Source organism: Plecotus auritus (assembly GCF_963455305.1).
Source record: "Plecotus auritus genome assembly, chromosome: 10".
In the NCBI taxonomy this organism is placed as follows: Eukaryota; Metazoa; Chordata; class Mammalia; order Chiroptera; family Vespertilionidae; genus Plecotus; species Plecotus auritus.
Window position 1 is genome coordinate 30,327,043 of NC_137785.1, and position 26,558 is coordinate 30,353,600.

The 26,558-nt window shown below is 54.5% G+C and overlaps 1 protein-coding gene across 8 annotated transcripts; it reads left to right on the forward strand.

Moving 5' to 3' along the window:
- Positions 1-1,086: 1,086 nt before the first annotated feature.
- On the forward strand, positions 1,087-24,581 carry GRAMD1A (GRAM domain containing 1A). Of its 8 annotated transcripts, XM_080645915.1 has the most exons (20): positions 1,087-1,142; positions 1,932-2,250; positions 10,245-10,455; positions 10,543-10,563; positions 11,013-11,097; positions 11,237-11,340; positions 11,418-11,513; positions 12,331-12,411; positions 16,155-16,267; positions 16,410-16,560; positions 17,085-17,283; positions 18,345-18,485; positions 19,629-19,747; positions 19,821-19,963; positions 20,557-20,660; positions 20,756-20,929; positions 21,020-21,107; positions 22,210-22,317; positions 22,402-22,522; positions 24,125-24,581. In XM_080645915.1, the coding sequence occupies exons 2-20, from the start codon at positions 1,982-1,984 to the stop codon at positions 24,215-24,217; spliced, it is 2,421 nt and encodes an 806-aa protein (XP_080502041.1). In that variant the 5' UTR covers positions 1,087-1,142; positions 1,932-1,981; the 3' UTR covers positions 24,218-24,581. The 8 variants fall into 8 exon arrangements, with proteins under 8 accessions (XP_080502041.1, XP_080502040.1, XP_080502042.1 ...); XM_080645914.1 differs by lacking the exon at positions 1,087-1,142 and having other exon boundaries at positions 1,938-2,250; positions 18,342-18,485; XM_080645916.1 differs by lacking the exons at positions 1,087-1,142; positions 1,932-2,250 and adding an exon at positions 4,995-5,188 and having other exon boundaries at positions 18,342-18,485.
- Positions 24,582-26,558: the final 1,977 nt, after the last annotated feature.

Consider the following 26,558-nt stretch of genomic DNA (forward strand, 5'->3'; position numbering starts at 1 on the left):
AATGGTCTCCCAGGTTCCAGCTTCTGAGAGCAGGGCAGGAAGATGAGAAGTGGAAAGTGTGTGAGATTTGGATTTGGCCACCTGGAGGGTCTTTAGGCTTGGAGGAGCAGTTCTGGGAGAGCAGTGGGGTGAGAAGCTAGGTTGTGGCTGGCTGCTGGCAACAGACGGACACGTGGATGGAAGGGGCCACATGCTGACCTGACAAGCTCAGTGGAGGCCTGCATGGCAGTCTTGCAAACTCAGAGACCTAAAGTCACCACAAAGGATGGTCTGAAATGAAACTTATGGTGGGTAGTCACCTCCTAGGCCGGTATCTTCACTGACAAGGTCAACCTTTACCTTAACTGAGCCTATCTGTCTTTTTGCACCTATGATAACATATCCTTGAAATGTCTGGGTAACTTGTAACTTCCCTTTTTCTGGACCCCTTGGGATACAACCTAATGTGCCTGGGCACCAGGACAGATACCACAAATTCCTTCATTATCATGTTAATTGTTCCTGTACCCACCTAAGTATGTGTCTATCATTTTACTTTTTATCCAATCCCTGGAGTTCCCCGCCCCCCCGTTCCTCCCCTCCCCCCGTTCCTCTCCCCCACTCGCCCCCCCCCCCCCCCCCCCCCCCGCCGCTTTGCTTTCTCCCACCTCTCTAGTCTATCACCAGGTGGGATTTCATGTAAACCACCTAGATTTCTTCCCTTTGATTGCAATGTATACATAGAGATGTAACCCGCCCTTCTCCAGAGCATTATCGCAATCCGTTGAGGTTCTGCTTCCTGGCAATTGTTGACAGTTTGGTTCAAATAAATTCACAAAAATTCTTTACAGGCTTGAATGTTTTTATGTTAACAGATGGATTAGTAGAGGCCTAGGATGAAGACAGCCCCTTCCTCAACAGGACAGTCAAGAGGGAAGGGCACTACCTTCAGCCTCTTCTATGGAATGAACTCCCCCACCCCCACTTTGTCATTTCTCCTGCTGGCCAGAGGGAAACATGACTCCAGTGGACATGCTATTCCAATTGGCAAGGTCACGACTCTCTGGCCCAGCCAGGACTCCCGGGGGAGGGAAGGGCCTGTTCTTTGCCCTTATCCTGGAAGTCCAAACCCCGTGAAGACAGAAGAAGGTAGAAGCCGTAAGGTAGGGGTATTGGGGTGCCTGCAAAGGACCCTGGGGTCCAGGCCTGGCCTGTAAGAGTCTTCTGTGAACCAGGGGAACCCTCTCTGAGAACCACAGTCCTCCTTCCCTATTGCCTGGCAGCTGGGTGCCAAGAAGCCCTTGTTGTAAGGACAGACAGACTGATCTGACCTCTCCAGACCCAGGCAGCCTCCAATATCACAGCCGAAACCGCAGGAACTGGCCCGGCTTCCTCTCATCTGAGGAGGCCGCAGCCCAGCCACCCTCCCATTGTTAGTCTTGGGAGGGGCAATTGCTGAGCAAACAGGGAAGGGAAATCCTGGATTCTGCCTCATGATCAGCCGTTACCCAGGCCTGAGGCCTCTGGGGCCCCTCAGGCCTGGCTCCTTCCTGGTCCTGTGTGTGGAAGGGAGCTGGGTGGCAGTTTACAGAAAACCCAGGGCTTGGCCTTGGTGAATACTCAAAAAACAAACAAACAGAAACACCCTGGCCCTGAACAGGTTTCATAAACACTCACTGACCACTTACTGTGTGCTGGGCCCTCGGCTAGGCCCTCCATATGTCAGAACTCTCTGACACTGCTCAGCCACCCTAGGAGGTCAGCATCAGGACCTTCAGTTTCCAGAAGAGGAAATGGAGGCTTGGGGTCATGAAGGGAGGATACTGGCAGAGGTAGGAATCCCACTCAAACCTCTTGGATCCCCACATAGTGCTCTGCACCTCAGCTCCTCTCCCTTTTAGGGAGGAGAACTTAGACAGGACCTGTTCCCTTTACCTCTTTTTCTCCCCCAGAGACCACACCTGCTGTCCAAGGCCCCAACAAAGCAGGCAACGCCCTTCCCATGGCTGAGCTCTTGCCCCTACTCCCTGGGGCGTCCCTTCTGATCCAGGGTCGAGCCCAGGACTCACTTGGCCCCCCAGCCGAGTGGCAGAACCAGCAGCCACAGGATGGCAGGGCTGAGGACCTGGCCTCTGAGCCCTGGAGGCTCCTGGAGGCACCCTCCATTCAGATAACACCATCCAGTGATGGGGAGTCACCCGACTGCACCCAGGCACCCCAGTGCCTGCAGCTGCTGAGGACCCCCAACCTGGAGAGTCTGCCCCTGGACAGGTGAGACCTGGGAGGTGGGGCAGGAAAGGGCTTTTCTCTTTCTAGGTAGGGACTCATGCTCAAGAGTGGGTTTCCTGTGGCTGTCTGTCCTGGTGAGGGCTGAAGTTCATTAGAATGTGGTCTTAGCCTGACTGGAAGTTGTTAAGTAGATGCACAAACAAAAACAGGCAATTGGGAGTACACATTGGGACAAGCAAATCTGGGCTTAGCTGAGCACCCAGTGTATTTCAAACTATGGATCATGACCCATTCAAAGACCATGAAACTGATGCAGTGCATTGCAATTGGTACTTTTTCCCCAAACAGAATTAGGATAGAATTGGAAATAACACAGCATATGAGGCATAGTGAATAAGTATGGTTCCTTACAACTTTTGTGACATCACATATGTTTCTAAGTGTGTAGGGAAGCCAATATAAAGGTATTTCCTGCTGCAGCTCACAGGCAAAAAAAAAAAAGTTTAAACAAAACTTTTGCAAAAGAACACTAGTTCTGGCACAAGGAGACAGGAACTGGGAGGTTCAAGGCTACAGGGGAAAAGAGGAAAGAGCTACACTGGCCCTGAAGAGAAATATGCACTGTGGTTTCTCCAACTCATGATAAGATTAAAGTTTATGAAGTAGAGCTCTGTGTGCCAATGTGGACAAATCTCAGAAACTGATGATGGAGAAAGCAGGTTGTAAAATCATACAGTAGGAGCCTAATTGTGTATCTTTTTATAATATGTACATATTGCTGGTAGGTGCATCCCTGTGTGGAAAAAGGATGGAAAGTGCACAGCTCCAGGGTAGTATGTACCTTGAGGGCAGAGGCAGAGAAATAGGGTGGGATCTGGGCCTTTGGCTGTGACTAATCATTTATTTCTTTAAAAAAACAAGAAAGGGTCTGAAGCAAAAATGGCAAAATGTCCACATCAATTATATATGGGTGGTGGGGACACAGATGACTGTTATATTTTTTCTTGTTTGAAATAAACAGTCCCTAATTAAAAATGTTAAAGTATTTCAAAACAAGAAACAGGCCAAGAGTAGTGAGACAGAGGGAGACGATGAGGGGTGGGGGTGTGTGTCTCTCTGAGATCTGAGGGTGAGAGGGGAGAACTGGGGGGGGGGGGGGGGGGGGGAGAGAGCTTCCAAGCACAGGAAACTGCAAGTGCAAAGGCTTGGAGAGCGGGTGGGTGCATGAACCTGTCTGGTGAGTTAGAGGAACAGCAGGGAGGCTGCGAGGTGGGGGGGGGAGGCTACAAGGAGTGAGCAGGGGAGACAGGTAACGTCAAAGTGGTGTCTTGGGCATCAAGGTGAGGGCTTTGCTTTTAGCTGGAATGAGATGGAGCCCTAGGAGAGCTCAGAGACCTGGCAGGGTTCACAGGCTTCCTCAGGCTGCCTGTAGGGGGCTGACTGTGGGGGTGGGAACAGGAGCAGGAGGCTGCAATCTCTCCGAGGGAGAGGGTGAAGGCTGGGCCAGGGTGGGAGGTGGAAGGGAGGAGTTTAGATTCTGGATAGATTGTATAGGTGGAGCCCGCAGTTTGCTGAGAGATTGGAGAGGGTGTGAGAAAAAGAGAGGAGTCAGGAAAGACTGAAGTTTGGGGGCCGCCATCCACCAAAATGGAGATGTGGAGTTGGGCTGTTTGGAGGCTGGGGAGAGAGATGGGAATGGAGTTTTCCAAGAGGAAGGAACAGCCTGTCCTGTAGAGGGGTGTGGAGCAATTCTCTCTGCGGGGTGCTTCTGGCCAGAAGCTGTGAGGTGGGACTCCCATTCCCTGTTGTCCCGCCAAGGAGTCCAGGACCTACAGACTCAGGCAGCGGTCGCAGAGAGGCGCGGGTTATGGCCGCAGAGCAGGGGTGGGTCTCACAGCAGCCTGCGGGCTGGGTGACTTGGCCACTCACTCTCCATCTTCGAGGCCGGGCTTCCCCATCTGTGAAAGGGCGCTGCTGCCCTTCCCCACAGAAGTAGTGGGGTCCCCAGGACTGGGCCGACTACCTCAAGGTCACGGCACAGATCCGCGCCGGGGAGGCTGGATTCTGACGGCTCGGCTGACAGCCGCTGGGGCGGAAAGGGGTCCCCAAGCCCCGGCGCCGGGACCTCCTGAGGTCAACCCTTCCCGCAGCCGCGATCCCCACCCCCAGTGCCAGCCGCCCCGCCTCCTCGGTTTCCCACAATCTCCATTCACCCGCAGCCCCGCCCCACCTCTCAGGTTCCTCCCTGGGGGGAGGGGGGAGCTCCCGGCCAGGGGCGCCCTTGGAGCTGAGGACCCCTTTCCGGCCCAGGGGAGGGAGTGGCAGCCTGTGCCAAGGCAGCTGCCATGGCGGCGTTTCGTTTTAACACGTCAGCCTCTGTGTTTCTCCTCTCTCCTTAGGTTCTCGCTCTCCGTCTCCTCTTCCTCTCTCTGGCTCTCTCTCTTCCTCTCTCTGGCTCTCTCTCTGTATCTCCGGCGTCCCAGCCGCCTCTCCATTTCTCGGTCTCACTCTCTTCCCCCCGCATCCCCGCTCCCCCCCATCCCCGCTCCCCCAAGTCCCTCGGTCTCTACTTCGCCGTACGGCCCCTAGAGGCTCGCTGCCCCTCCGCGGCCCGGACGGGAACCCCCCGTCTCCCTCTCCCCGCCCCCCGCTCTCGGTCCTCCCCCGCTCCCCCCGCAGCGGCCTGATATTTAGGCCCCGCCTCCTACCGGGGCCAGCCCCCACCCTCCCGCCTCGCGGGCCGGGGGCGGTGCCGTGACGCGCGGGGGCGGGAAGGGGGTGCGTGACGCTGCGGCGGCCTGCGGCTGCTGAGCCCTTTTGTGCGGGCGGCGGGGCGGCGGGGTGGCGGGTCGGTGGGGCAGCGGCCTCGGAAGGCGAGGCGGGTGTGCTGCCGGGACGCCCAGCTCGGCCCAGCCCCGCTTAGCCGCTGGCCCTGCCCTGCCCCGCGGCTGGGCGCGCCCGCCGCCGCATCCATGTTCGAGTAAGGACCGGCGGGTCGCCGGGGGCGCCGGGGCCGGGCGGGGGTGCGGCCGGAGCCAAGGTCCCGCAGCCTGGGCACGGGGGCCCGGCCTGGGTGGGGAGGGGGCTCGTGGTCCTTGGGTGCGCACGGGACTGAGCGCCGACGGCGGGGCGCTCCAGCCTGGCTGCTCCCTGCCCAGGAGCGATGCGCCAGGTTGGCGGGGCCTCGCTGCGGGTCCCGGGCTGATTCCGCAGGAGCGCGGCCTGCGGGGAGGGCCCCGGCCCGGCTCGCTCCTGCCTGGGAGACGAGGGGGTGGGGGGGCGACGCTCACCCGGGCCTTTGGACTGGGCTGGAGGCGGGGCGGCTCGCAGGCCCGGGAGCAGCCCCTCCGGGGCTGAGCCTCCTCCCACCGTCCTGTCGCGGGTCTCGTCGGGGTTCCTGGGGGATAGGGACTTCCAGGTAGCAGGCCGACCGCGTGCCTGGCCCCGCTGGGGTCCTGCACCCTGACTGGGCCCGGTGTTTCCGAATAATCGTAGGTGTCTGGGAAGTTTGTGTATGGGTGTCAGTGTCCTAGAGTGTAGGCCGCTGTTATCCCCTTTGACCGTGTGTGTGTGTGTGTGTGTGTGTGTGTGTGTGTGTGTAATTTACATGTGATTCCATCTGTGGCTTCACGTGTCACTATAAGTTGACTGTGTGTGTGACTGTAATGTATGACCATATGTGTCTGGGGCTCTGTGCTCACTCCTATGACCAACCATCTGCTTCTGAATGTGCCTATAATTTACCTCTGACCCTATTCACTCTGTGCAAAAGTCAGTTACCTGGGTGTCCAAGCATGGCTACACATGTATGACTGAGACTCTCTGGGGTTGTGCCTATAATTTACCTCAGATTCCATCTTTGTGTGAAAGTTCCTGTGTGTGTCCGCTTGTGACATTGTTTTATGTATGTGCCTGGCCTACCATGTATGCAGCTGGGAGGGGCTTTGTGTGTGTGAAGAGCAAGAGAAAGAGACCCCTTGTGACTCTTAGTGGGCCTGGGGCCCTCCCTCCTGAGACCTTGCGGGTACTCTTGACTATTTGGAACAATAATCATAACTGCCATTGTTCCTGTTACAGTTTGTAAAGCATGTCCCATGCATTGTATCAAACCTGGCCTCTGTGTTGTTGAGATGGGGCCACACCCCTAGGGCCCCGTTATTCTGAGTCTTTGGCTTCTGTGCCAGGGGCAGGGTTCTCTGTCAGCAACAGCAGCTGACACCTCCGTCCCTTGCCGTGTTAAGAGCAGGCCTTTGCTTTGTGCCTGGTGGTGAGCTCCCATATGGTGAGCACCATGGGAGCTGAGCTGACCCTGTGACTTAATTTCCCTAGGTTGTGCATGTGTTAGCTGGGGTCCTCTGTGACTGTTCTTTCACTACGACTCTAACTGGGAATGTTGTTTGCTTTCAACTCTTCTCTGAGATGTTCTCGTAGCTGTATGTGTGAATGTGATTTATCTCGGACTTTTTATGGTTTTTGTAAGTCTGCAGCCTCGTGTGTGTGCACATGTGTATGTGTGTGTAGCTTCTGGGACTTTGTGACTGTAGCATACTTTAATGCTGTGTGTAATTATGCTGGGACTCACGGCTCTGTGTGTGACTGTAACATAGCTGTGGTACTATTGCTGGATGGGGGTGTGGGGAAGACTTCTTGCAACTGGAGAAATGCACTTTGCCTGGAGCTCTGGGCCTGTTTAGCCCCAGGAAGCTGGAGGTGAGGTGTCTTCAGTGGCAAAAACCCATTTTCTTCTTAGTCCCCACCCCCATAACGGTACTCTAGCCACTCGGGGCTCCTCCCTTCTGTCTGCTGCAGGCTGCCTGGTTGGGCAGCCTCAGGGCTGTGTCTGCCCTTGAGCACTTCCTGTTCCTCCTGCTAAGGAGCAAGATCTGGGAGCACAGGCCCTGCCCTGCTCTGTCTGTCTGTGTTACACCTGTCCTCAGGTGCCCTCCCCTGACCTGTTTCTGCAGGAGACTGAGGCAGGTTGAGGAGGGGTCTGCAGTTCATACCAGAGGGGAGAAGATGAGGTGGGGAGGAATGGTCACCTTTTCTTCAGACTCATCCATAGCTCACCATTGCCTTTAGGGTGAAATCCAAACTCCTGCCGGGAGCCCACAGCACCTGTGGGTGGGCCTATGCCTTCCTGTCCTCCTTCCCCATCCCACTGGCCACCTCACTCTTAAGACCTGCTTAGCTCACTGTTCCTGCTCCCTAAACAGTCTTCTCCGTCCTTTGCCAGATCTCTTTTCATCCTGGGGGCTCAGCCTAAGTGTGCCCTGCACCCCACCCATCCACTTAGCCCTCCTTTATCACTGTGGTCCTCCAACTTGAACATGCATCAGTCTCCTGGGGCCCATCCCATCTCTGATTCAGTAAGTCTGTAGTGGGTTCCAGAATCGGCATTTCTCAAAACTTCCAGGTGTTGCTGGTGCTGTTGGTGTGACCAGTGTCAGTGAGATTATCATGTTTCCTTATTGATTGTTCCCCAAACAGAACATCCAGTCCTGCAGGCAGGGTTTATACCTGGTTTGCTCACTTCTGTGTGTCCAGTGCCTAGTGCGTGGCAGGTGGTCAGTGTGTATAGTTAGAGAGTGAATGACTGCAGTTTGGGGTCAGTCGGGCTGAGGTATCTTGCCATACCTGTCGCGGTCAGCATAGCATCTTCAACACGGGTGTGCTGGGGCAGTGGCAGTGGCCATGTACTCCATTTCAGGCTGACGGTCCTTAATGATCAAATCAGAGTGCCTTCCATGTGGTGGGCTGTCTGTCTGTATGTCCTGCAGACAGGCCTGTGAGGTTGGTACTATTATATTCCCATTATACTCAAGAAGAAACAGGCACAAAAAATCGTTCAGAAAGCTTTAGACATTTACCCAAGGTCACCCAGGGAAGTGGCCAAACGGATCAGCTTTGGCCTCAATCCTCAGAGGATTGGGCAAGCCGTATACCTGGTTGAATCCAAGTTCCGGGCAGGATGGGGGAGATGAAGAGGTGGAGAGGAAGGGGGGTTGGGAGGTAGGAAGTGTGTTTTAAATAGAGGGGAAGGAAGGTGTCTTGGAGACATGTCCATTGAGCTGAAGGAGGCGAGGGAGCCCTGCAGACATCTGGGAGAAAGGGCATTTGAGCAGAGGGACTAGTCAAGGCAGGAGCTGGGGAAGAGTGAGCGAGAGGAGAGGCGATGAGAGCAACTAGCCCTGGGCTTTCAGCTGGAGTGAGGTGCAGCAGGGGAGGGCTTACGAGGAGGGCCCTGACCTGCCTGTGGTTCATAGGCTCCCTCTCACTGCATATGTGGGGAGAGGGATGGAGCAGGGAGACCTAGGGAGAAGGTGGCTTTGAAAGTTTAAGAGTGGTGGTGGCTTAGGTCACCATCTATTTTATTCATTTATTTATTTCCACAAATCCATTTCACAGGTACAGGGGACATGACTGCCTATCCTGGTCCCTGTCTTGAGCAATCCCAGGGATAGAGCAGTAACCAAGACAACAGGGAGCTTACAGATCTGTGGGGGAAATGGAGTTGTCATCACACAGTGACAGCATAGAGTAGTCAGGGCTAGGATGAGAGAAGCATAGGCAGAGTGGTTAGAGCTGGGGTAGGAGCTGTGGGGGGCAGTGTCCAGGAGGGAGGAGGTGTGGAGCAAGAGTCCTGAAGGATGCATAAGAATTTGCTAGCAGCTAGGCCAAGAAGGGAAAGGACAGTCTGAACAGGAAAAGAGCATGTGCTAAACCTTGGAGACAAGAGAAGTTTGAGGAGCCCCGGGGTTGAGGAACTCCTACCTCCTTCCCAGGGAGATGGAGTCCCCCCTCTGCATTAAATGGACAAGTGGTTTGCTGCTTTGGGCCTCAGTTTCTTCCTCTGTGAAAAGGGTATGTGTGTGATAATCGTATCAAATGCACAGCATGTTGTGGGAAGAGTACATTCATCATATGCAGAGCTGGCCATGAAAGTGGGTCCTGACACGAGTCCCGTTACAGTTCCCCAGCTGACCCCACAACCCTGTGGCCGTTGGTGTTTATTCTGTCCTAGGAGCGTTCTGCTTGTTCTGGGCTGTCTCTCAGCAGCAGTCCAATCCTCCAAGGCAGGAAGCACCTCGAGTGGTACCTGCTGCTCCCAGCTCTAGGCAGCGTTTGGATTATTCATACCAATGTGTATTCCGAGTTCACTAGGTGCCAGGTTCAGTTTTGGGTGCTGGAGGAGACAATGAACAAACTGAATAAGTGATCAGGAGGAGTTTAGATAGTGTGGGTGGGGCTGGGGCCACTTCAGGGGGGCCACCAGGGGAAGAGTATTTGAGTGGAATAAGACAGCTGCTTATGCTGGGCCTATGGAAGGACATGCAGGTACAGGGAATAGAAGTGCAGAGGCTGGAATGGGGGGGTGACAGGGACAACACTAGGCCTTGGGTGCCACGGTAAGGACTGCTTTCAGCGGAATTGAGCTGCAGCCTGGTGAGAACTCAACCAGGAGGGTCCTGTCCTGACCTGACTCGGGTTCATAGGCCCCCTCTAGCTGTGTGGGGAGTAGATTATAGGGGCTATTGGTGTGCCGGAGGCAGAGCCAGGGCGCTGGAGGTGGGGAAGTATATAATAGAAATAAGGAAATAGATTTTGGAGGCGGGATTTGCTAACAGATTAGCAATGAGGGGGAGCAAGAAAGAAAATGCTTAGGTTTTTAGCTCAAGCAGCTGAGTGGAAAGTGGCTGCTCAATAAGTACTGTATGAATGACTAATAAGTTAATTAAAAAATAGCAGCTATACTGAGAGTGCACTGTGTGCCAGGCTCTATTAGAAGCTCTCTTGCATGTATTGATTCATTTAATCCTCCAGACAACTAGATGAGAACATGTATTTCTCACCCTTGGGTCACAGATGAAGTAACCGAGGTACAGAGAGTTAGGGAACCTGCTCTGGGCCATGCCGCTAGGAAGTAGAGTAGAATAGATGGGTGGGGATCAATGGACTGGTGGGCAGGCCTCCCAAAATAGGCCTGTCTCCATACCCCAGCTTGTTTTACCCCATAACCCCTTCTTTCCCTACCCCAGTACCACCCCCCACTCTGGCCGGAGCACGCCAAGCAGCTCCCCATCTCTCCGTAAGCGGCTACAGCTCTTGCCCCCAAGCCGACCCCCGCCTGAGCCAGAACTAGGCACCATGGTGGAGAAGGGGTCAGATAGCTCCTCAGAGAAGGGTGGGGTGCCTGGGACACCCAGCACCCAGAGCCTGGGCAGCCGGAACTTCATTCGCAATAGCAAGGTTGGTGCAGGCCCAGGCCGGGTGGGGAGAGGGGTGGGAGTTGGGGAATCCAGGGGCTTGTTCTGATTCCACTCCTTTCTCTTGCAGAAGATGCAGAGCTGGTACAGTGTAAGTGTTGGGCAGAGGGACTTGCTGGAGGGGAGGGAGGGAGGGAGGGAGGAGGCAGAAGTCAAAAAGTGGGTGCAGGGGTCAGCAGACCTGGGGTCATACCTCTGTTGCTACTTATGTGCTGTGTGACCTTGAGTGAGTTGCTTAACCTCTCTGGGCCTCTCTCCTTGTGAAACAGTCCCAATCTTACAAGGCTGAAGGTCACAATGAGTCAATGATGATGGTGGGTATGTGACACAGAGCCTGGCTTATGTAGAAATCAGTAGATGGGAGCTCTCATCATGGTTACTCTCATGTTACTGGCAGTGGAAGCCAGAATTATTAGCTAGACTTGAAGCCTCAAAGAGCCTGTCTGGGACAGAGGAGACTGAGGGCCTTCTGGGAGCATAGTGGGGCAGAATTAAGGGTATGAACCCCATCTGGACTCACACCTCCCAAACTTTCTTCAGATGCTGAGCCCCACGTACAAACAGCGGAATGAGGACTTCCGAAAACTGTTCAGCAAACTCCCTGAAGCTGAACGCCTCATTGTAGGTGAGTCTGATGCCCACCTAGTCTTGGACCCGGCCCTGAGCTCGCAGCTCTGCCCTTCCGACCCTCCCCGCCTGGGTGCTAGCCAAGCCAGCCGTGTGACTCGGGTGTCTGTCCGCCCATCTCTCCCTGGCCGCCTCAGATTACTCCTGTGCCTTGCAGCGTGAGATCCTCCTCCAGGGCCGCCTCTATCTTTCCGAGAACTGGATCTGTTTCTACAGCAACATCTTCCGCTGGGAGACAACAGTAAGCCAACACAGGGATGAGAAGTGGCCTCAGGGCAGGGAGGGCTCTGGCCCCTTCTGACCCACCTGTCCTTCTAGATTTCCATCCAGTTGAAGGAAGTGACATGTCTGAAGAAGGAAAAGACAGCCAAGCTGATCCCCAATGCCATCCAGATCTGCACAGAGAGCGAGAAGGTGAGTGAGAGGACCTGCTGGCAAGGCCATGTGGTCACTGATCTTAGCCGGCTCCTCCCTTCTCCCACCACCAGAGCCCTGTATTTTCTGCACCCTGATCTGTGCTCAGTCTGTGGCTTTCTCTTTGTTCTTCCTGCCCCTGCCCTGGCCAAGGCTCCCATCATCTCTGACCTGGATCTCTGCACCAGCTCCTACTTCCTTAGTCCCTGCAGTCCGTCCCCCCACACAGCTGCCGAGACAGGATTAACAGTAAAATTCTTCCCTCCCCCCACGTATCTACAACTCAGATGTCCTCTCTCCTTGGAAGCCTTCCCTGACACTCCATTCTGTCCTCACGATCTTGCCTCATGGTCCCAAGATGGCTGCCTCACACCCACGGCCCAGACAGGAAAGGAAAAAGAAATGTGGTCCGGACACACATGCACCCCACTTCACAGCAGAATTCCCTTTGTGTTTTATTGGCCAAAAAAGATCAGCTGACCACCCTACTGGGCAAAGGAGGCTGGGAAAGTACCATGGGCTCCTCCCCCTCACAGCCCAATCACTCTGGACTGACCGCATCTGGAGATGTGCCTGTCTCCTGCTCTGGACTGTGAGCTCTGGGGGCGGGGGCAGGGTCCGCCCCAGGGACCATCTCCTCATCATAGTGACTCCAGTGTCCATTGCTGAGATGTGCACAGGATACACATTCTGTGGAATGAAGGAAGGAATGATGGATGGATGTACATCAGGATCGAGATCAGGAACAGAGCTGGTTGGGGATGGAGCTTCCCTCTATCCTTCCATGTCTTTCCCACACCCCATCGCTCTCCTGCAGCATTTCTTCACCTCGTTCGGGGCCCGGGACCGCTGCTTCCTGCTCATTTTCCGCCTCTGGCAGAATGCACTGCTTGAAAAGGTGAGCCTGGATGAGGCCTGGGTGGGGGGTGGGGGGCTTACGGGTGAGCCAGGGGACCATGGAGCCAGGGGTGCCAGAACTGCAGGACTGCTCAGCTTTTCTCTATGAGTATCTGGCCCCACGTGTCGGCAGCTTCCTCCATAGGCACCATGAGGGGCCACCATGGGCTCTAGCACCAGACCTTGCCCACTAGAAATATGTATCCATGGCCCCTTATTCACCGTAATGGTTTTATATATGTGGCAGCAAAATCTGATCTGAGCTAATAATATGGTTATTATCTTGAGTGTCAGCACTGCATAATCAAACTTTTCTTCTAGGATGGAAGTGGTCTCTGTCTGTGCTGTCCAGTAGAGTAGCCACTGGCCAAGAGTCTGTTGAACTCTTGAAAAGTAGCTAGTGTGATTGAGGATCTGCACTTTTAATTTTAATTAATTTAAACGTAAACGGTCATGCGTGTCTATTGCCTAGCACAGGTCTAAATCTCACTATGACTATTCATGTGTTTCGGGACAAAACGTTATTAATGTGCATGACTGGAGTAAAGCTTAGATGTGATCAATATAAGGTTATAGTATCCAATATAGAATCTACCAGTGGTTCTCAAACTTTATAATTTCAGAACCCTTTACACTTGTTAAAATAATTGTAGACTCCAAGAATATTTGTGTAAGTAGGTTACACCTAGTGATATTTACTATATTAGAAATTGAAACTGGGACATTTTTAAACATAAGAATACACAAGCACGCATTGCATTAGCCACCAGAAAAATGACAGCATGGCCTGTCATAGCCTCTGGAAAAGTCCCTTGTATACTCATGAGAAAATAAAAGTGAAAAGATCAGTAACATCTTATACTACTAGTACTATTTATTATACTTGTGAAATAATTTTGACCTCATGAACCCCCTGAAAGGGTTCAGGGGACCCCCAGAAATCTTTGGGCCACACTTTGAGAACCTCTGACTTACTATACACTGCACTGGATATTAAATATACTAGTTATTATCATTGGCAATGTACTATCATTCTTAAATCCCAAATCTTAATTTTGAATCATATCTTGCCCCAAAGGTTTTGAGTTAGGGATTTCAGATTTTTACTTAACTACAATCTGATAGCCCATTGAGTGCTAGCTGAGCCGGCTCTTCTGGAATGCCCACTGTGGTTGCATAGGTTTACATAGGATGCATTTGGCTGCAAGTGACTGAAATGCCAATCAAACAATGGCTTAAGAAACAGATACTGAATTATTTCATCCTATCTAATAATCCTATCTAATAAAAGAGTAATATGCAAATTAACCATCACTCCGCTACACCCACAAGCCACGCCCACAAGCCAGTCAGGAGCGAATATGCAAATAAACTCAACCAAGATGGCTACGGCCACAGAGAGCAGGAGGGAGGCTTGGGTTTCCCCGGCAATGGAGGAAGCCAAGCTTTCCACCTGCCCTTGCCAGCCTAGGCCTCCACTCAAGGCTACAAAGTTTCAATGATAGAAGATACATAAATCCAAACAGAAATGGTGGCAGCCACAGAGCTGGAAAGAGCAGGAGGCTAGGGTTGCCCATGGCGATGGAGGAAGCCAAGCTTCTGCAGCCCTGGCCAGCCCAGGCCTCCGCTCCAGGCTACAAAGTTTCAATTGTAGAAGATAAATAAACCCCAGATACCAGGGCCCCCGCTTGGGTCGCCAGGGGGCGTGGCCGGCCTGCAAACCACCACAGGCCCTTTGCCCAGGCCACCCCATGCCCCAAGGGAACCCCCACCCTGATCCGGGACACCCTTCAGGGCCAACCAGCTGGCCCCTACCCATGCACCAGGCCTCTATCCTATCTAATAAAAGAGTAATATGCAGATTGACCATCACTCCAACACACAAGATGGCTGCCCCCATGTGGTCAAAGATCCTGCCCCCATGTGGACACAAGATGGCCAGCAGGGGAGGGCAGTTGGGAGGGACCAGGCCTGCCAGGGAGGGCAGTTGTGTGTGATCAGGCCAGCAGGGGAGGGCAGTTGGGAGGGACCAGGCCTGCAAGGGAGGGCAGTTGCGGGGGGGACGAGGCCTGCAGGGGAGGGCAGTTAGGGGTGACCAGGCCTGCAGGGGAGGGCAGTTAGGGCTGACCAGGCCTGCAGGGGAGGGCAGTTGCGGGGGGCACGAGGCCTGCAGGGGAGGGCAGTTAGGGCTGACCAGGCCTGCAGGGGAAGGCAGTTAGGGGAAAACATGAGCTTTTATGTGGCAGTCAGGTTCCGGACTCCACTCATCCACTGCATCACACTGATGCTCATGTAACGACAGGTCTGGAGGCAGGTGGTCCAGGGTGGGTTTGAAGGCTTCCCTATGTTGTCAAGATCCCAAGCTCGTGTCCATTTTTCCATACTCTCATCCTTTGCATATTAATGTTTTGTTCACATGCCTGTTGCCTCGTGGTTACAAGGTGGCTGCCACTGCTGCAGGCATCGTGCCCTCATTTAAGTGTCTCAAACATGAAGGAGAAAAGGGTTGAATAGAAAATGGAATGTCCTTTATCAGGGAGGAAAAGCCTCCTTTAGCAGATTTCTCTTTGTATTTCTTTAGGTAGAACTGGGTCACATGACTGCCTTCGGTTGCAAAGGAAGTTGGGTTTGTGGCAAAGGAAAGATGAATTGGCTGGAGAAGATTTTCACCCCAAACAAATCAGAGTTTTGCTGGCAGGGAGGGAGGGTGGCTAGATGTCAGGTTGGCATGGCTCATGGTCTGCTGCTGCTGGCCTGTAGCCCCTCCAAGGCCCAGACCCGCTCCTCCGGTAGTGCTGTGCTCACGCCTGTCCTCTCGGGGGCAGCCCCAGCCACTAGGGGCAAGAGTGCTGGGGCAGGGGCTCAAACAGGACAGCACAGTGTTAAAGGCTGTAAGAAGGGGAGGACAGAGGAGGGTTCCAAGCTCAGGCCCCGAAGCCAGATTGCCAGGGTTGGAGTTCCAGCCCCATCACTGAGGAGCTGAGGGACCTGGGTAAGTCACTGAACCCCGTCAGTGAAAGGGATACTGTCCCTACTTCACAGCAGCCAGAGTTGGGCTCAGAATAAGTGCTTGGCAGTGTCAGCTCTTATGGGGCAGGGTTGTCAAGTGGTTAGCTCAGGGTGTTAGACCAGCCCCTGGAATCACATCTCAGCACTGCCACTTGGGCCTCAGTGTCATTGTCTTAAAACGATGATAAATGCACCAATTTTACAGAATTGTTTTAAAGAATCAGTAAGTTAACTCACGTGAAGGACTTGGAATGCCTGGCATATGATAACAGCTCAGTGAGTGCTGCTGCTGCTGCTATCATTATCACTGTTATTTCTGTTTTGTCATGGTCATTTACCCCTTCTGGCCATGGGTAGCTGAAAGGCCAGGGCTCCTGAGGACACTGGAGAAATGGGGGGGCAGGACAGCATGGGGGGGTGGGGCAGAGGTCCGGAGGCTGGCTGGGTTTGAATCCCTGACCTCGTGCACATGACTTCTCCTCCCGGGGCCTTGTATTCTCCTCTGAACGGGGGGACCGTTGACCTGTAGCGGTGTGAGTGTTGTGAAAACCGAGGGGAAAGTCCTGGGCATACTGACTCCTCCTCCCAGGGCTGCCTTGGGGCTGAGATTTAGGATGGGAGACCATGCTGCCCCATGTGGGCACTGGGGGGACTGCTGAGGCTGGTGGGGACGGGTGGGAAGGGCTCTGGCCTGGGTGAGGTGGAGGCTAGCCCCCTTACGTCCTGCCTGCCCAGACGCTGAGTCCCCGCGAGCTCTGGCACCTGGTGCATCAGTGCTACGGCTCAGAGCTAGGCCTCACCAGCGAGGATGAGGACTATGTCTGCCCCTTGCAGCTGAATGGTCTGGGGTGAGTCAAAGGTTGACAACTGGTTCCGGGTTTGGGGGAGACAGGAGGGGTTGCATGCAGAGCTCCTGGACTCCTGGGTGGACCGAGGTGGGTGTATGGGGCTCAAGGATACAGTGACCTCACCCCCTCCCTTTCTTTGCAGGAGCCCCAAGGAAGTAGGAGATGTGATTGCCCTAAATGACATCACCCCCTCAGGGGCAGCCGACCACAGCCAGGAGCCAAGCCCAGTGGGTTTGCGGCGTGGCCACATCACCCCCAACCTTTCCCGAGCCAGCAGTGATGCAGACCATGGGGTGAGCAGGAGAGTGAGAGAGAGATGAGGGTGCTGAGGGGAAGAGACAGGCGAAGGCTAGAGGTGGTGTTGGGGAGAGGGACAGGTTAGGGGAAAAGGAAGGCATGGTCAGAGGGACAGAGAAGTGGATGGAGGTAGATGGGGGGTAGATGGAAGATAGATGGAGCTTGTGAGTGGGCAAGGAAATTAGGGGCAGGCAAAGGAGAGACAGACAGATGGAAAGAGTGAGAGACAGCAGAAACAAGAGAGGGATGGATGGATGAGTTAGGATTTAGGCAAGGCATGGACAGGACAGACGGATAGGACAGGCATAAGAAAGCTTATGGCCCAGGCATCCAAGATAAGCCTGGAAGGGGCTCTCAGCCCTCGTCTTGGTGGCCCTAGGGCCTCTTGTAACTCTGCTGTAAGCCCTCCATATACATGTGACCTCCAGGAATTGGTTTTCTTACAGTCGATGTGGGCACACAGGAGGCCCTCAGGCTGGGATGGAGGTAGGACAAGGCTGGATTAAGCCATTCTCTGCAGGCAGAGGAGGACAAAGAGGAGCAGACAGCCAGACAGCCAGATGCCTCTTCCAGCCAGACAGTGACTCCAGTGGCTGAACCCCCGAACGAAGAGCCCACCCCACCTGATGGACCCACTTCCTTGGGCCCCTTGAAACTGCTGCCCAGCGAGGAGCTGTTGACGGACACGAGTAACTCCTCCTCATCCACGGGGGAGGAAGGTGAGGCAGGTGGTCTGAATCATTTTTTTCAGTTGCATGTGACAACCTTACTCAGACTGATATAAACAAGGATTTGCTAGCTCCCTGGATTAAGAAATCCAGGGAGTGGGCAGGTAAGGCATTCAAATGGTGTTGTTAGACACCTGGTATCTTTAGATCTGCTTTAAAGGTAGCAGGGCAGGGTGGATAGGAGCACAGACTCTGAAGCCAGATTGCTAGGGTTCAAATTCTGGCCACAGTGGTTCCTAGCTATGTAACCTGGGCGAATTATTTAACCTCTGTGAGCCTCATTTCCCCTATCTGAAAAATTGGATAAGCACTAATAATCACTTCATAGGGTTGTTATTAAAAGAATTAAATGAGTTAATACGAGTAAAGTTCTTGGGCCAGTTGGTATTAGCTACTATTCCCATCATCATCGTCATCATCATTTCCATTTCTCTGTACCAACTTCATTTTCAGGTAGCTTCTCCTCTGTGGGAGCAGAGGGAGCCCCTGCCCTGCTCCAGAGAAGTCTAGCAGAAGGAAAAGATGCTTTCCCAGTGGCCCTACTAACAGCTCTAGGGTTGGCTCTGAGTGGAGAGTGAGCCAACTCCTGAGTTAATCACTCTGGCTGCCTGGGGTCACACACTCCCCTCTGAAGCAATCACTGTGGCTGTTTGGTCTGGTTGCACACACCCCTGTGAACCAATCACTGGTTGCTTGGGATCACACACATCCCTGAACTGATCACTGTGGCCAAGCGCCACAGGCCAGTGAGCCTATGATTGCTGGAAATGCAGTTGGCTGGGCCTACGTGATTGCTCCACCCTGAACCAATCCTGGTGGCTCTGATTGTCTGGGTCTGTGGAACACGCCACCCTAAAGCCACCCCTGGGGCAGAGGGGGCCGAGTAGTGTGCTGTGTCACAGGGTCCATTGCGGTCTAGGAGGATAGGCCTGCCCACCCACTCCACAGGGCCAGGAGTGGGGGAGTGGTCACCACAGGGAATCCGAGGAACCACTCTGAGGAAGGAGGAGCGCGGGTGGCCTCATTCGCTGCCCTTGTGTGTGGCCCAGCAGACCTGGCTGCCCTGCTTCCTGACCTCTCTGGCCGTCTCCTCATCAATTCCGTCTTCCACATGGGTGCAGAGCGGCTCCAGCAGATGCTCTTCTCAGACTCGCCCTTCCTGCAGGGCTTCCTGGAGCAGTGCAAGTTCACAGGTCAGGGGGTGAGGTCCCGTCCCCCGGCACAGGGAGGGGTGGGGAGGACAAGCCCGGAGACAGACAGGCACTGCTGTGCAGGTTGGGTGTGGCAGAGTGCGGGGCTTAAAAACAGCATCCATGAGACCAGAGTGGGCTGCCTCTTACTAGCAGTGTTCCAGCCTGTCTGTGCCTCAGTTTCTTCTTCTGCATGATAGAGGTATGTCTTGTCAGGGTCTCAGGAGAGTTAAGTGAGTTAATACTAAAAAAGTGCCTAGAACAGTAACCGATAGTACAGATTTCATAAATATGATGTAATGATCATACATTTAGTGCCCATTCTGTGCAGAGACCAGGACAGATGTATCCAGAATCTAGTAAGAATGAGAGGAAATAGATTCTCACACAAATAAGGGTGAGTGTCAGAGGGGTAGCTGAGATCTGAGAAGTATCAGGAAAGGCAGCTGGAAGGATGTGAAATTGAAACTAAGGCATGAAGGAGGAACTTTTCCAGGGAAAGAGGAGGAGGTTGGGGAGAGGGACCCAGGAGGCCAGCAGTGTGCCTGCAGAGGCCCTGGGGCTAGAGGCAGGCACTGTGAGACACGCCTTGAGGCTGGGCCCCTGTGGCCTGGTGTGGCGAGGGGAGCCACAGCAGTAGGTAAAGTGCAAGGATTGACCATGAGACCAGCAGAGGAGTTGAGGAGTCAGATGGGGGCGGGAGTGTCCAGGCCCAGGGCTCTGGGGAGAGCCTGGAGGACAGTTGTACCACCCCTGAGATAGGGCTCCAGAGGACGGGCAGGTTTGAAGAGATGCTGAAGCCAATGTGGGGTCCAGTGGGTGGGAGGGGTCCAGGGAACTTTCAGGGGAAGGTGTTCAGGAGGTCACAGGATCTTAGGTCTGAGGCTTAGGGGAGAAGCCAGGACTGGGACAGAGAGGGAAGCTGAGGCTGCAGGAATGGATGAGATGGCCTCAGGAGAGGTGGGAAGTGTAGGGAGAGGAAAGGTTCCAGCCATCATCAACATACAAGGTTTTGAATGTCTCAAGGAAGGTGGGGTAGGCATTAAGCTGGGGACGTGGAGGAAAAGCAAGTTTGGGGGCAAGGCCTACAGCCTGTGGACAAAGGGCTGGAGAATAGTGTTCTCATTCTGCTCTTCCCTGCCCCAGACGTGACCTTGAGCCCCTGGAGTGGGGACAGCAAGTGCCATCAACGCCGAGTGCTGACCTACACCATTCCCATCAGCAACCCGTTGGGTCCCAAAAGCGCCTCGGTGGTAGAGACACAGGTGAGCCAGACAGGTGGCCAGCTGGGTTGGGTGGCAGGTGGGGCAGCCCTGACTCCCTCCCTTGTCCCTGCAGACTCTGTTCCGGCGCGGCCCGCAGGCGGGCGGGTGTGTGGTAGACTCGGAGGTGCTGACGCAGGGCATCCCTTACCAGGACTACTTTTACACTGCCCACCGCTACTGCATCCTGGGCCTTGCCCGGAACAAGGCCCGTCTCCGGTGAGCAGCTGCCTCCACCTGATGCCCTGGTGGTTCCAGAGCCTCTGCGCCCCACTCTCCCAGCCAAAGTCAGCAGCAGAAAGTTGGTTGCTGCCCTGGCAGGCAGAAGTGTTGGTCCCCAAGAGGCCAGGGACATCCAGAGGTGTTGGACCTGAGCTTCTAGAAGGATGGCACTGCCATTGACCAGGATGGGGAAATGGGGAGAAGTAGGTTTGGGGAAGATCAGGAGCTCAGTTGGGGATGTGTTAAGCTATCTTAGACCCCCATGTAGAGGTGCGTGCAGCAGCAAGATGGAAGGGGTTCAGGGCTGAGAGGGTATTAAGCCTCAGTTTGGGTGGGCAGTGCTGAGGCAGCACTTATGGAAGGGAGACTTGCCAAGGTAGTGGGTATGGACAGAGAAGGGTTTATGGGCTGACTGGCCAGCACTTCTGGGGAGCAGGGATCACAGGAAGCCATGGTTGGGTGGGGGCAGGGTGTTTGATTGGTCTATGGGTGTACAGGGCCTCTCTGAATGAGGGGGAAAACACCCCCAAAAATGGGGCAGCAAGGCTGGAGTCAGACCCTGACCCCTGACCTCAATCCTCCACCCCCAGAGTATCCTCTGAGATCCGCTACCGGAAGCAGCCCTGGAGCCTCGTGAAGTCTCTCATTGAGAAGAACTCGTGGAGTGGCATTGAGGATTATTTCCACCACCTGGGTAGGGCACAGAGCCGGACAGGACGGGTGGGGGGGGAGTGCGGCAGGGGGGTGCTGGTCAGGCTCAGACCTGCAGAGTGCTCTTTGTGTCCGCAGAGCGAGAGCTTGCCAAGGCCGAGAAGCTATCCCTGGAGGAAGGCGGGAAGGATGCCCGGGGGTTGCTGTCAGGCCTGCGGAGGCGGAAGCGGCCCCTGAGCTGGAGGGGTCACGGTGATGGGCCCCAGCACCCAGACCCAGACCCCTGCACCCGGGCTGGCATGCACACCTCGGGTGTGTCCCTCAGGCCTGGGCGGGGCTGGCGGAGGAGTGGGGCCCTTGGGGTGGGCTAGATGAGTCTGACTCCGAGTTGCTTTCCCACAGGCTCCCTCAGTTCCCGCTTCTCAGAACCATCCATGGACCAGGGCCCCGGGACAGGCATCCCCAGTGCCCTGGTGCTCATCAGTGTTGTGTGAGTAAGGAGGCTGAGCTTTGGGCTCAGACAGGCCTGGATCTGCATCTTGTCCGTGTGACCAGGGCCTCACTGGGCCTCAGCCTGAGTGGGAGTGTGCTCACCTCAGTGCTGTCTGGGATGTGCCCAGCAGAGCTCCATGCAGTGTGCTGCTCTGTTCATCGCAGACAGTCTTCCTGCTGGGAGAGCGGCGCCCTGGGGCTCAGGGAGGTTAGGGGGACCTGACCTCACCCTGAGGACAGGGAGGGCTTTCTGGAGGAGCAGGTACACAAATGAGGTGAAATTAGGTGAACCAGGAGAGTTGCAAAAGAAGCAATTATACTTGCACATTGTATTCATGTTTTCTGTGCCTAACCCTAAGCTGGTGATGCTGGGGACACAGTAGTTACCAACAGCTTTGTGGGGAGACAGTCCTGGCACCAGACCACAGTGATGGCGGAAACACAAGCAGAAGCGACAGGGCTGGGATGGGAGAGCCTGGGAGGCCAGTGGAGGCTTCCTCCAGGTGGGATCGGTGGGCAGTTAGAGAAAGCTTCGTGGGACAGAACTCCTGAGCGGAGGCCCCAGGGGGTTAGACAGGGAGAACCACATGCAAAGGTCTGGAGGCGTGGGGGGCAGGACACTGAGGAAATGGAGGTGAGATCCCATGGACATGGACTCTAGGGGTGAGCGTCAGATCGGCCACGCACTCTGCCTGTCTAGGCCAGCCTCAGTTTCCCAGCAGCAGCAGCAGCAATCTAGTGAGAGGCTGTGTGGCATGCTCTGCTGGGACTGGGGTGAGGAGGGTGGGGGTGGGTAGGATGAGCTGGGCAATTCTCATCTCTTTGTTTCCCCTCACTGCCTCCTCAGGATCTGTGTGAGGTAGGGTCTGCAGCTTCTCTGTTCTCTGCCCTTGGCTCTCCCAGGGAGGTGATTTGGTGGACGGTTAAGGGTGTGGGCGTCAGACAGGATGAGAACCCTGACTTGGCTACTTCTGTACTATGTGACCCTGGACATGTCTCCCCCTCTCTGAGTCTTAACTTCCTCCTCTGAAAGGGGGGAGTTGTGTCCTTTCAAGTTGTGTGTGTGCGCCCAACTCCTGACCTCTGTCCCCTGCCCCCAGCCTCATCGTCCTCATCGCCCTCAACATCCTCCTCTTTTACCGCCTCTGGTCCCTGGAGAGGACAGCGCACACCTTCGAGTCCTGGCACAGTCTGGCCCTGGCCAAGGAGTGAGTGGGTACCCTGAGGGGGTTTGGAGCTTGGGCAGGTGGGGGGAGGCCAAGAGTCCACTCAGGTCCTGTACCCCCCAACAGCAAGTTCCCCCAGACGGCCGCAGAGTGGGCAGAGGTCCTGGCTCTGCAGAAGCAGTTCCACAGCGTCGAGGTGCACAAGTGGAGGCAGATCCTGCGGGCCTCGGTAGAGCTCCTGGACGAGGTGCGGCCCCGGGGCTGTGGGACCCTGCACTCATATCCAAGATGCAGCAGATGCCTCTGGGCCTCAGCTTCCTCCTCCATAAAATGAGGAGGCCGTTCATAGTCCCCCAGCTTCTAGGGTTGCCCGGAGAATCAGCAGAATGGAAAAATAGAATATACTGGCTCTCATCCTGGGCCCAGCCGTTAAATGGCAGTGAGAATTGATCTCTGCTGCCATGTTTTGACTGCCTCGCCCCCCAGGTTCGGCTTGGTTTGGGCATCCTCTCCCCCAGCATGACCAGGTGGTGCCTGCAGCTCTAAGCTGACAAAGGAAAGTGCTCACTCACTGGCTGCTGGGGTCATGTGTTCACCCCTGAACCAGCACAGCGGCTAGGGGCAGGCCAGGCTTGGTCCCTGAGTCCCTCCCTCACGTGGGGTGACTAAGGGATCACATAAGGGGGGGAGAAAAGTTCTCCAAAGGATACTGGGGTCTCACCTCTGGAAGGGGTTGCCCCATAAACCCCCTATAGTTCAGGGGCAACATCTATTCAGAAGGCCAGGTTTAAATTCCGGTGTGTGACTTGGAGCCTTGGCTTCCTCCTCTGTAAATGGGATAGTAATTGACGTTACCTCAAAGACTGCTATGAGGATTAAATGAGTTCAAATTGGAGTAGTGCCAAGTTCATGCGAACATTTTGTGTTTGCTGTTAGTAGTGCAATCCCAGTGCTAGGCACACAGTAGGTGCTCAATAAAGTGGTGGCTCAGCACAAATTTCAGGCATTTGGGGTAAGTGCCCAATGTGGGGAGTGGGTGTGGGAAGTTGGGGAGCAACTGGCATTAGCTGGGCACCCAAGGGTATCTGAGTGTAAGTTGGTGGGTAACAGTGAACATCGTGTCTGGTCACTATAGGCCATAATGCTGAGGCTTATCTAGGGGCCTCATTGCACCCTGAAATTATGCTCGAACAGGTACGCTCACTCTGGGAAAGGCCATAGGACAGGGTAGAAGGGTTTGAAGCTCAGAGAGGGAGGGAAGAGCCTCTCCATCCTCAGCTAAATGCCTGTTATTTTCCTCTCACATTGCTATGGGCACAGAGTTGACTTTTCAAATGTATGCTAACAGCAGACACTGATCAAGCTGTGCTGCTCTAAGCGTCAAAATGACCAACTGCCTTGCTTCTCATGGCCAGCCTCTGAGGGAGGTGCTCTTCTCCCCCCATGTAATAGATAGGGATGCTGAGGTATGGAGCGATTAAACTTGCCCAAGGTTGCATAGCCGGGAATAAGAATAACATGTGTGCCAGGTCCTAGGTGGTCACACATCAGGAACCTGAAATAACCTGGTGCAGCAGGTATGTTACTGACCCATCCTTCAGCTGAGGCACCTGGGTCGGGGAAGGGGCTTGCCCAAGGTTATTCAGGAAGTAGCAGAGGCTGGACTTGAACCCAGGCCATCTGGGCCCCTTTCGTCTGCTGCCTGTAAGAAGTTAAACTGAGTACAGATGGCTCCGCTTGTGTAACATGGTGACCCTGGCAAGGGGACATGGCCTCTCTGGACCTTCAGTTCCTCAGCTGCAGAGTGGGAAGTGATATCACCCCTCCCAGCATTCACCTCTTCCCTCAGATGAAGTTCTCGCTGGAGAAGCTGCATCAAGGCATCACTGTGTCAGACCCTCCCTTCGACTCCCAGCCACAGCCCGACGACAGCTTCTCCTGAGGACGCCAGGTCACACAGCCATTCCCCCAAACGGACAGATGGACACAGAACCTCGGTGACCACTGCTGGCACGGTGTGAGCACCAGGAACCTCCTGCCCACCCATCCCAGTGGCCCAGCTAGGGGCCATGCAGACATGGGGACCACAGAACCGAGATGCACTTTAGACCAGCGTGTGCGAGTCCAGCTGCCATTGCCTGCCCAGCCAGGGAGCTGGCCTGGCCTTTGGCAGGCCCCCTGCTAACTTATTTTGCCCTGCTGGAGTTGTAGGGGCACCTCCTGGGGTGCACGATTCCCTCAGCTCTGGGTTTAATGTATTATATTTATTTGGGCTGACAGAGTCCCAATAAAGGGTTGGAAATGGCTGTGGCTGTGCCTATGGAATGGGCGGGAGCCTTCTGTTGCACTCATCCCATGCGCCAGGGAAGGGGATCTGTTCGTTTCCTGGGGCGATAGTCACTGATATGACCTGGAATTCCCTAGCATCGCACACAAGCTTTGCCTCATCAGGGTCCAGTGTGGGGGCTCCTAGGACAGACTCTAATGCCTGGTGGCCTGGGTTCAGATCCCACCTCTGATACTTAAGCAGGCATGTAACCTGGAGCCGGTCAGTCTCTTTCAGGTTTAGTTTTGTCTTCTGTTCACTGGGCATAAGAATAGCCCCTGTCTCTCAGGGTTGTTCAAAGTGAGTTGTTCTCGAACTTAAGCTACATTAGAATCTCCTGGAGGGCAGATTGCCAGACCCACCGGCAAAGTGTGATTCAGCAGGTTCGGGGTGGGCCAACAGCCTGTACTGTCTGCAAGTTCCCAGGTGATGCTGATGATGTTTGTCTAGGGATCCCACTTTGAGAACTGCTGTGTGAGGAGTTAATAAATGTGGCCACTTATGATAGGGTACTCACTAATGTTACTCATTGCAGAAAAACTGAAGGGGGAAAAAGTGAGTACCAAGTACATACCAGGCTAAGTGCCATGGTCTGATGTTCATTTAATTCTTGCACTGGCTCTATGAGATGGAGACAAATAGTTACATGCCTGAGGCCCTTCAGTAGGAAGGCAGGGACTGTAGGCCTGGCCCCTGGTGGCTCCACATTTAGATGCAAGGTCCTGACTTCTTCAGGACCCCACTACGGCCCATCCAGATGAGGCTATCTGAACCCCTGTCTTACTGATAAGGAAATGGGCTTAGCATGGCGCTCAGTGACGGCGGGGGGGGGGGGGGGGGGGGGGGAGGGAGAGTCACAGCGGGGTACTGTCAGTGACTATCACCCCAGGCTAAGGGATACAGAGAGACCTTCAATATGTCCCAGTGAGGCTGTAAGAATTTTTGTAATTGATGGCCTGGGGCAGAGGACTGGAGGAATGGGACAGAGGCAGGATGGACCACAGGAAGGGAAGAGCTGAGCCAGCCTCCTATCCTCTAGCTATGTGGTCATGGCAAGTTACCCACTCTGAGTCTCAGTTTCCCATACCTGTAAAGTGGGCACAATGGTAATACCCACCTTGTAGGAAAAATTATATGAGTTAATGTTAGTAAAGTGCATAGAGCAGCACCAAGCCCATAGCAGGTGCTCAGGGAACATCTGTCAGTAGGTGCCCATGTCCCAGGCCTAAGACCTGTCCTCATTGTTCCTCTGCCTACCACCCCTGCCAGAGGGAAAGCTCAGAACATCAAGGTTATTTTCTATAGGGGAATTTCACAACCCAGGAAGTAAGTGCTGGCACAGAGGCCCAGACCACAGAAGTGTCCGATGTCCCTGGCTTCCTGTCCCTCTGCCACAGGCCTGCCCCACACCCTGGTTCCTCTTGTCCAGCAGGGCTAGGCCAGTGGGTTTCTGGGACCCTTCCCCCTCCCCCCCAAACTGGTGGCCAGGACCTGAACTGGGGGCCAGTGACCCACCCCCCAATCAGAAGTCTCACCCCCACCAGAGTCTGACAGCCTATCTTCTCCATTCTGCAGAACCTACTGACAAGACAGGCCACTTGCCATTACTGGGCAGGATTCCAGATCTACCTGAGGCCCAGGGGCATGACCCTAGGTGAGGGAGTGACTCAGCCTCAGTTTCCTCTTTGTGAAATGGGGCTAATAATAGAACTTGCTGCACATGTTAGGAGTTAGAAGTTGATTCAGCATATCACAAGGACTCTGGCATTGGCATTTATTTATTCACAACAAATATTTATCAAGCACCTACAATGTGCCTGGCACAGTTCAGGTCTGGAGACACAGGTGCACAGGACAATGTCCTCACCCTGGGGGTATATATTCCAAGATTGGAGGGACAAACAGTGAACAGAGAAACTATATACAGGAAGAGTACAATGTCTGGTGACAACTGCTG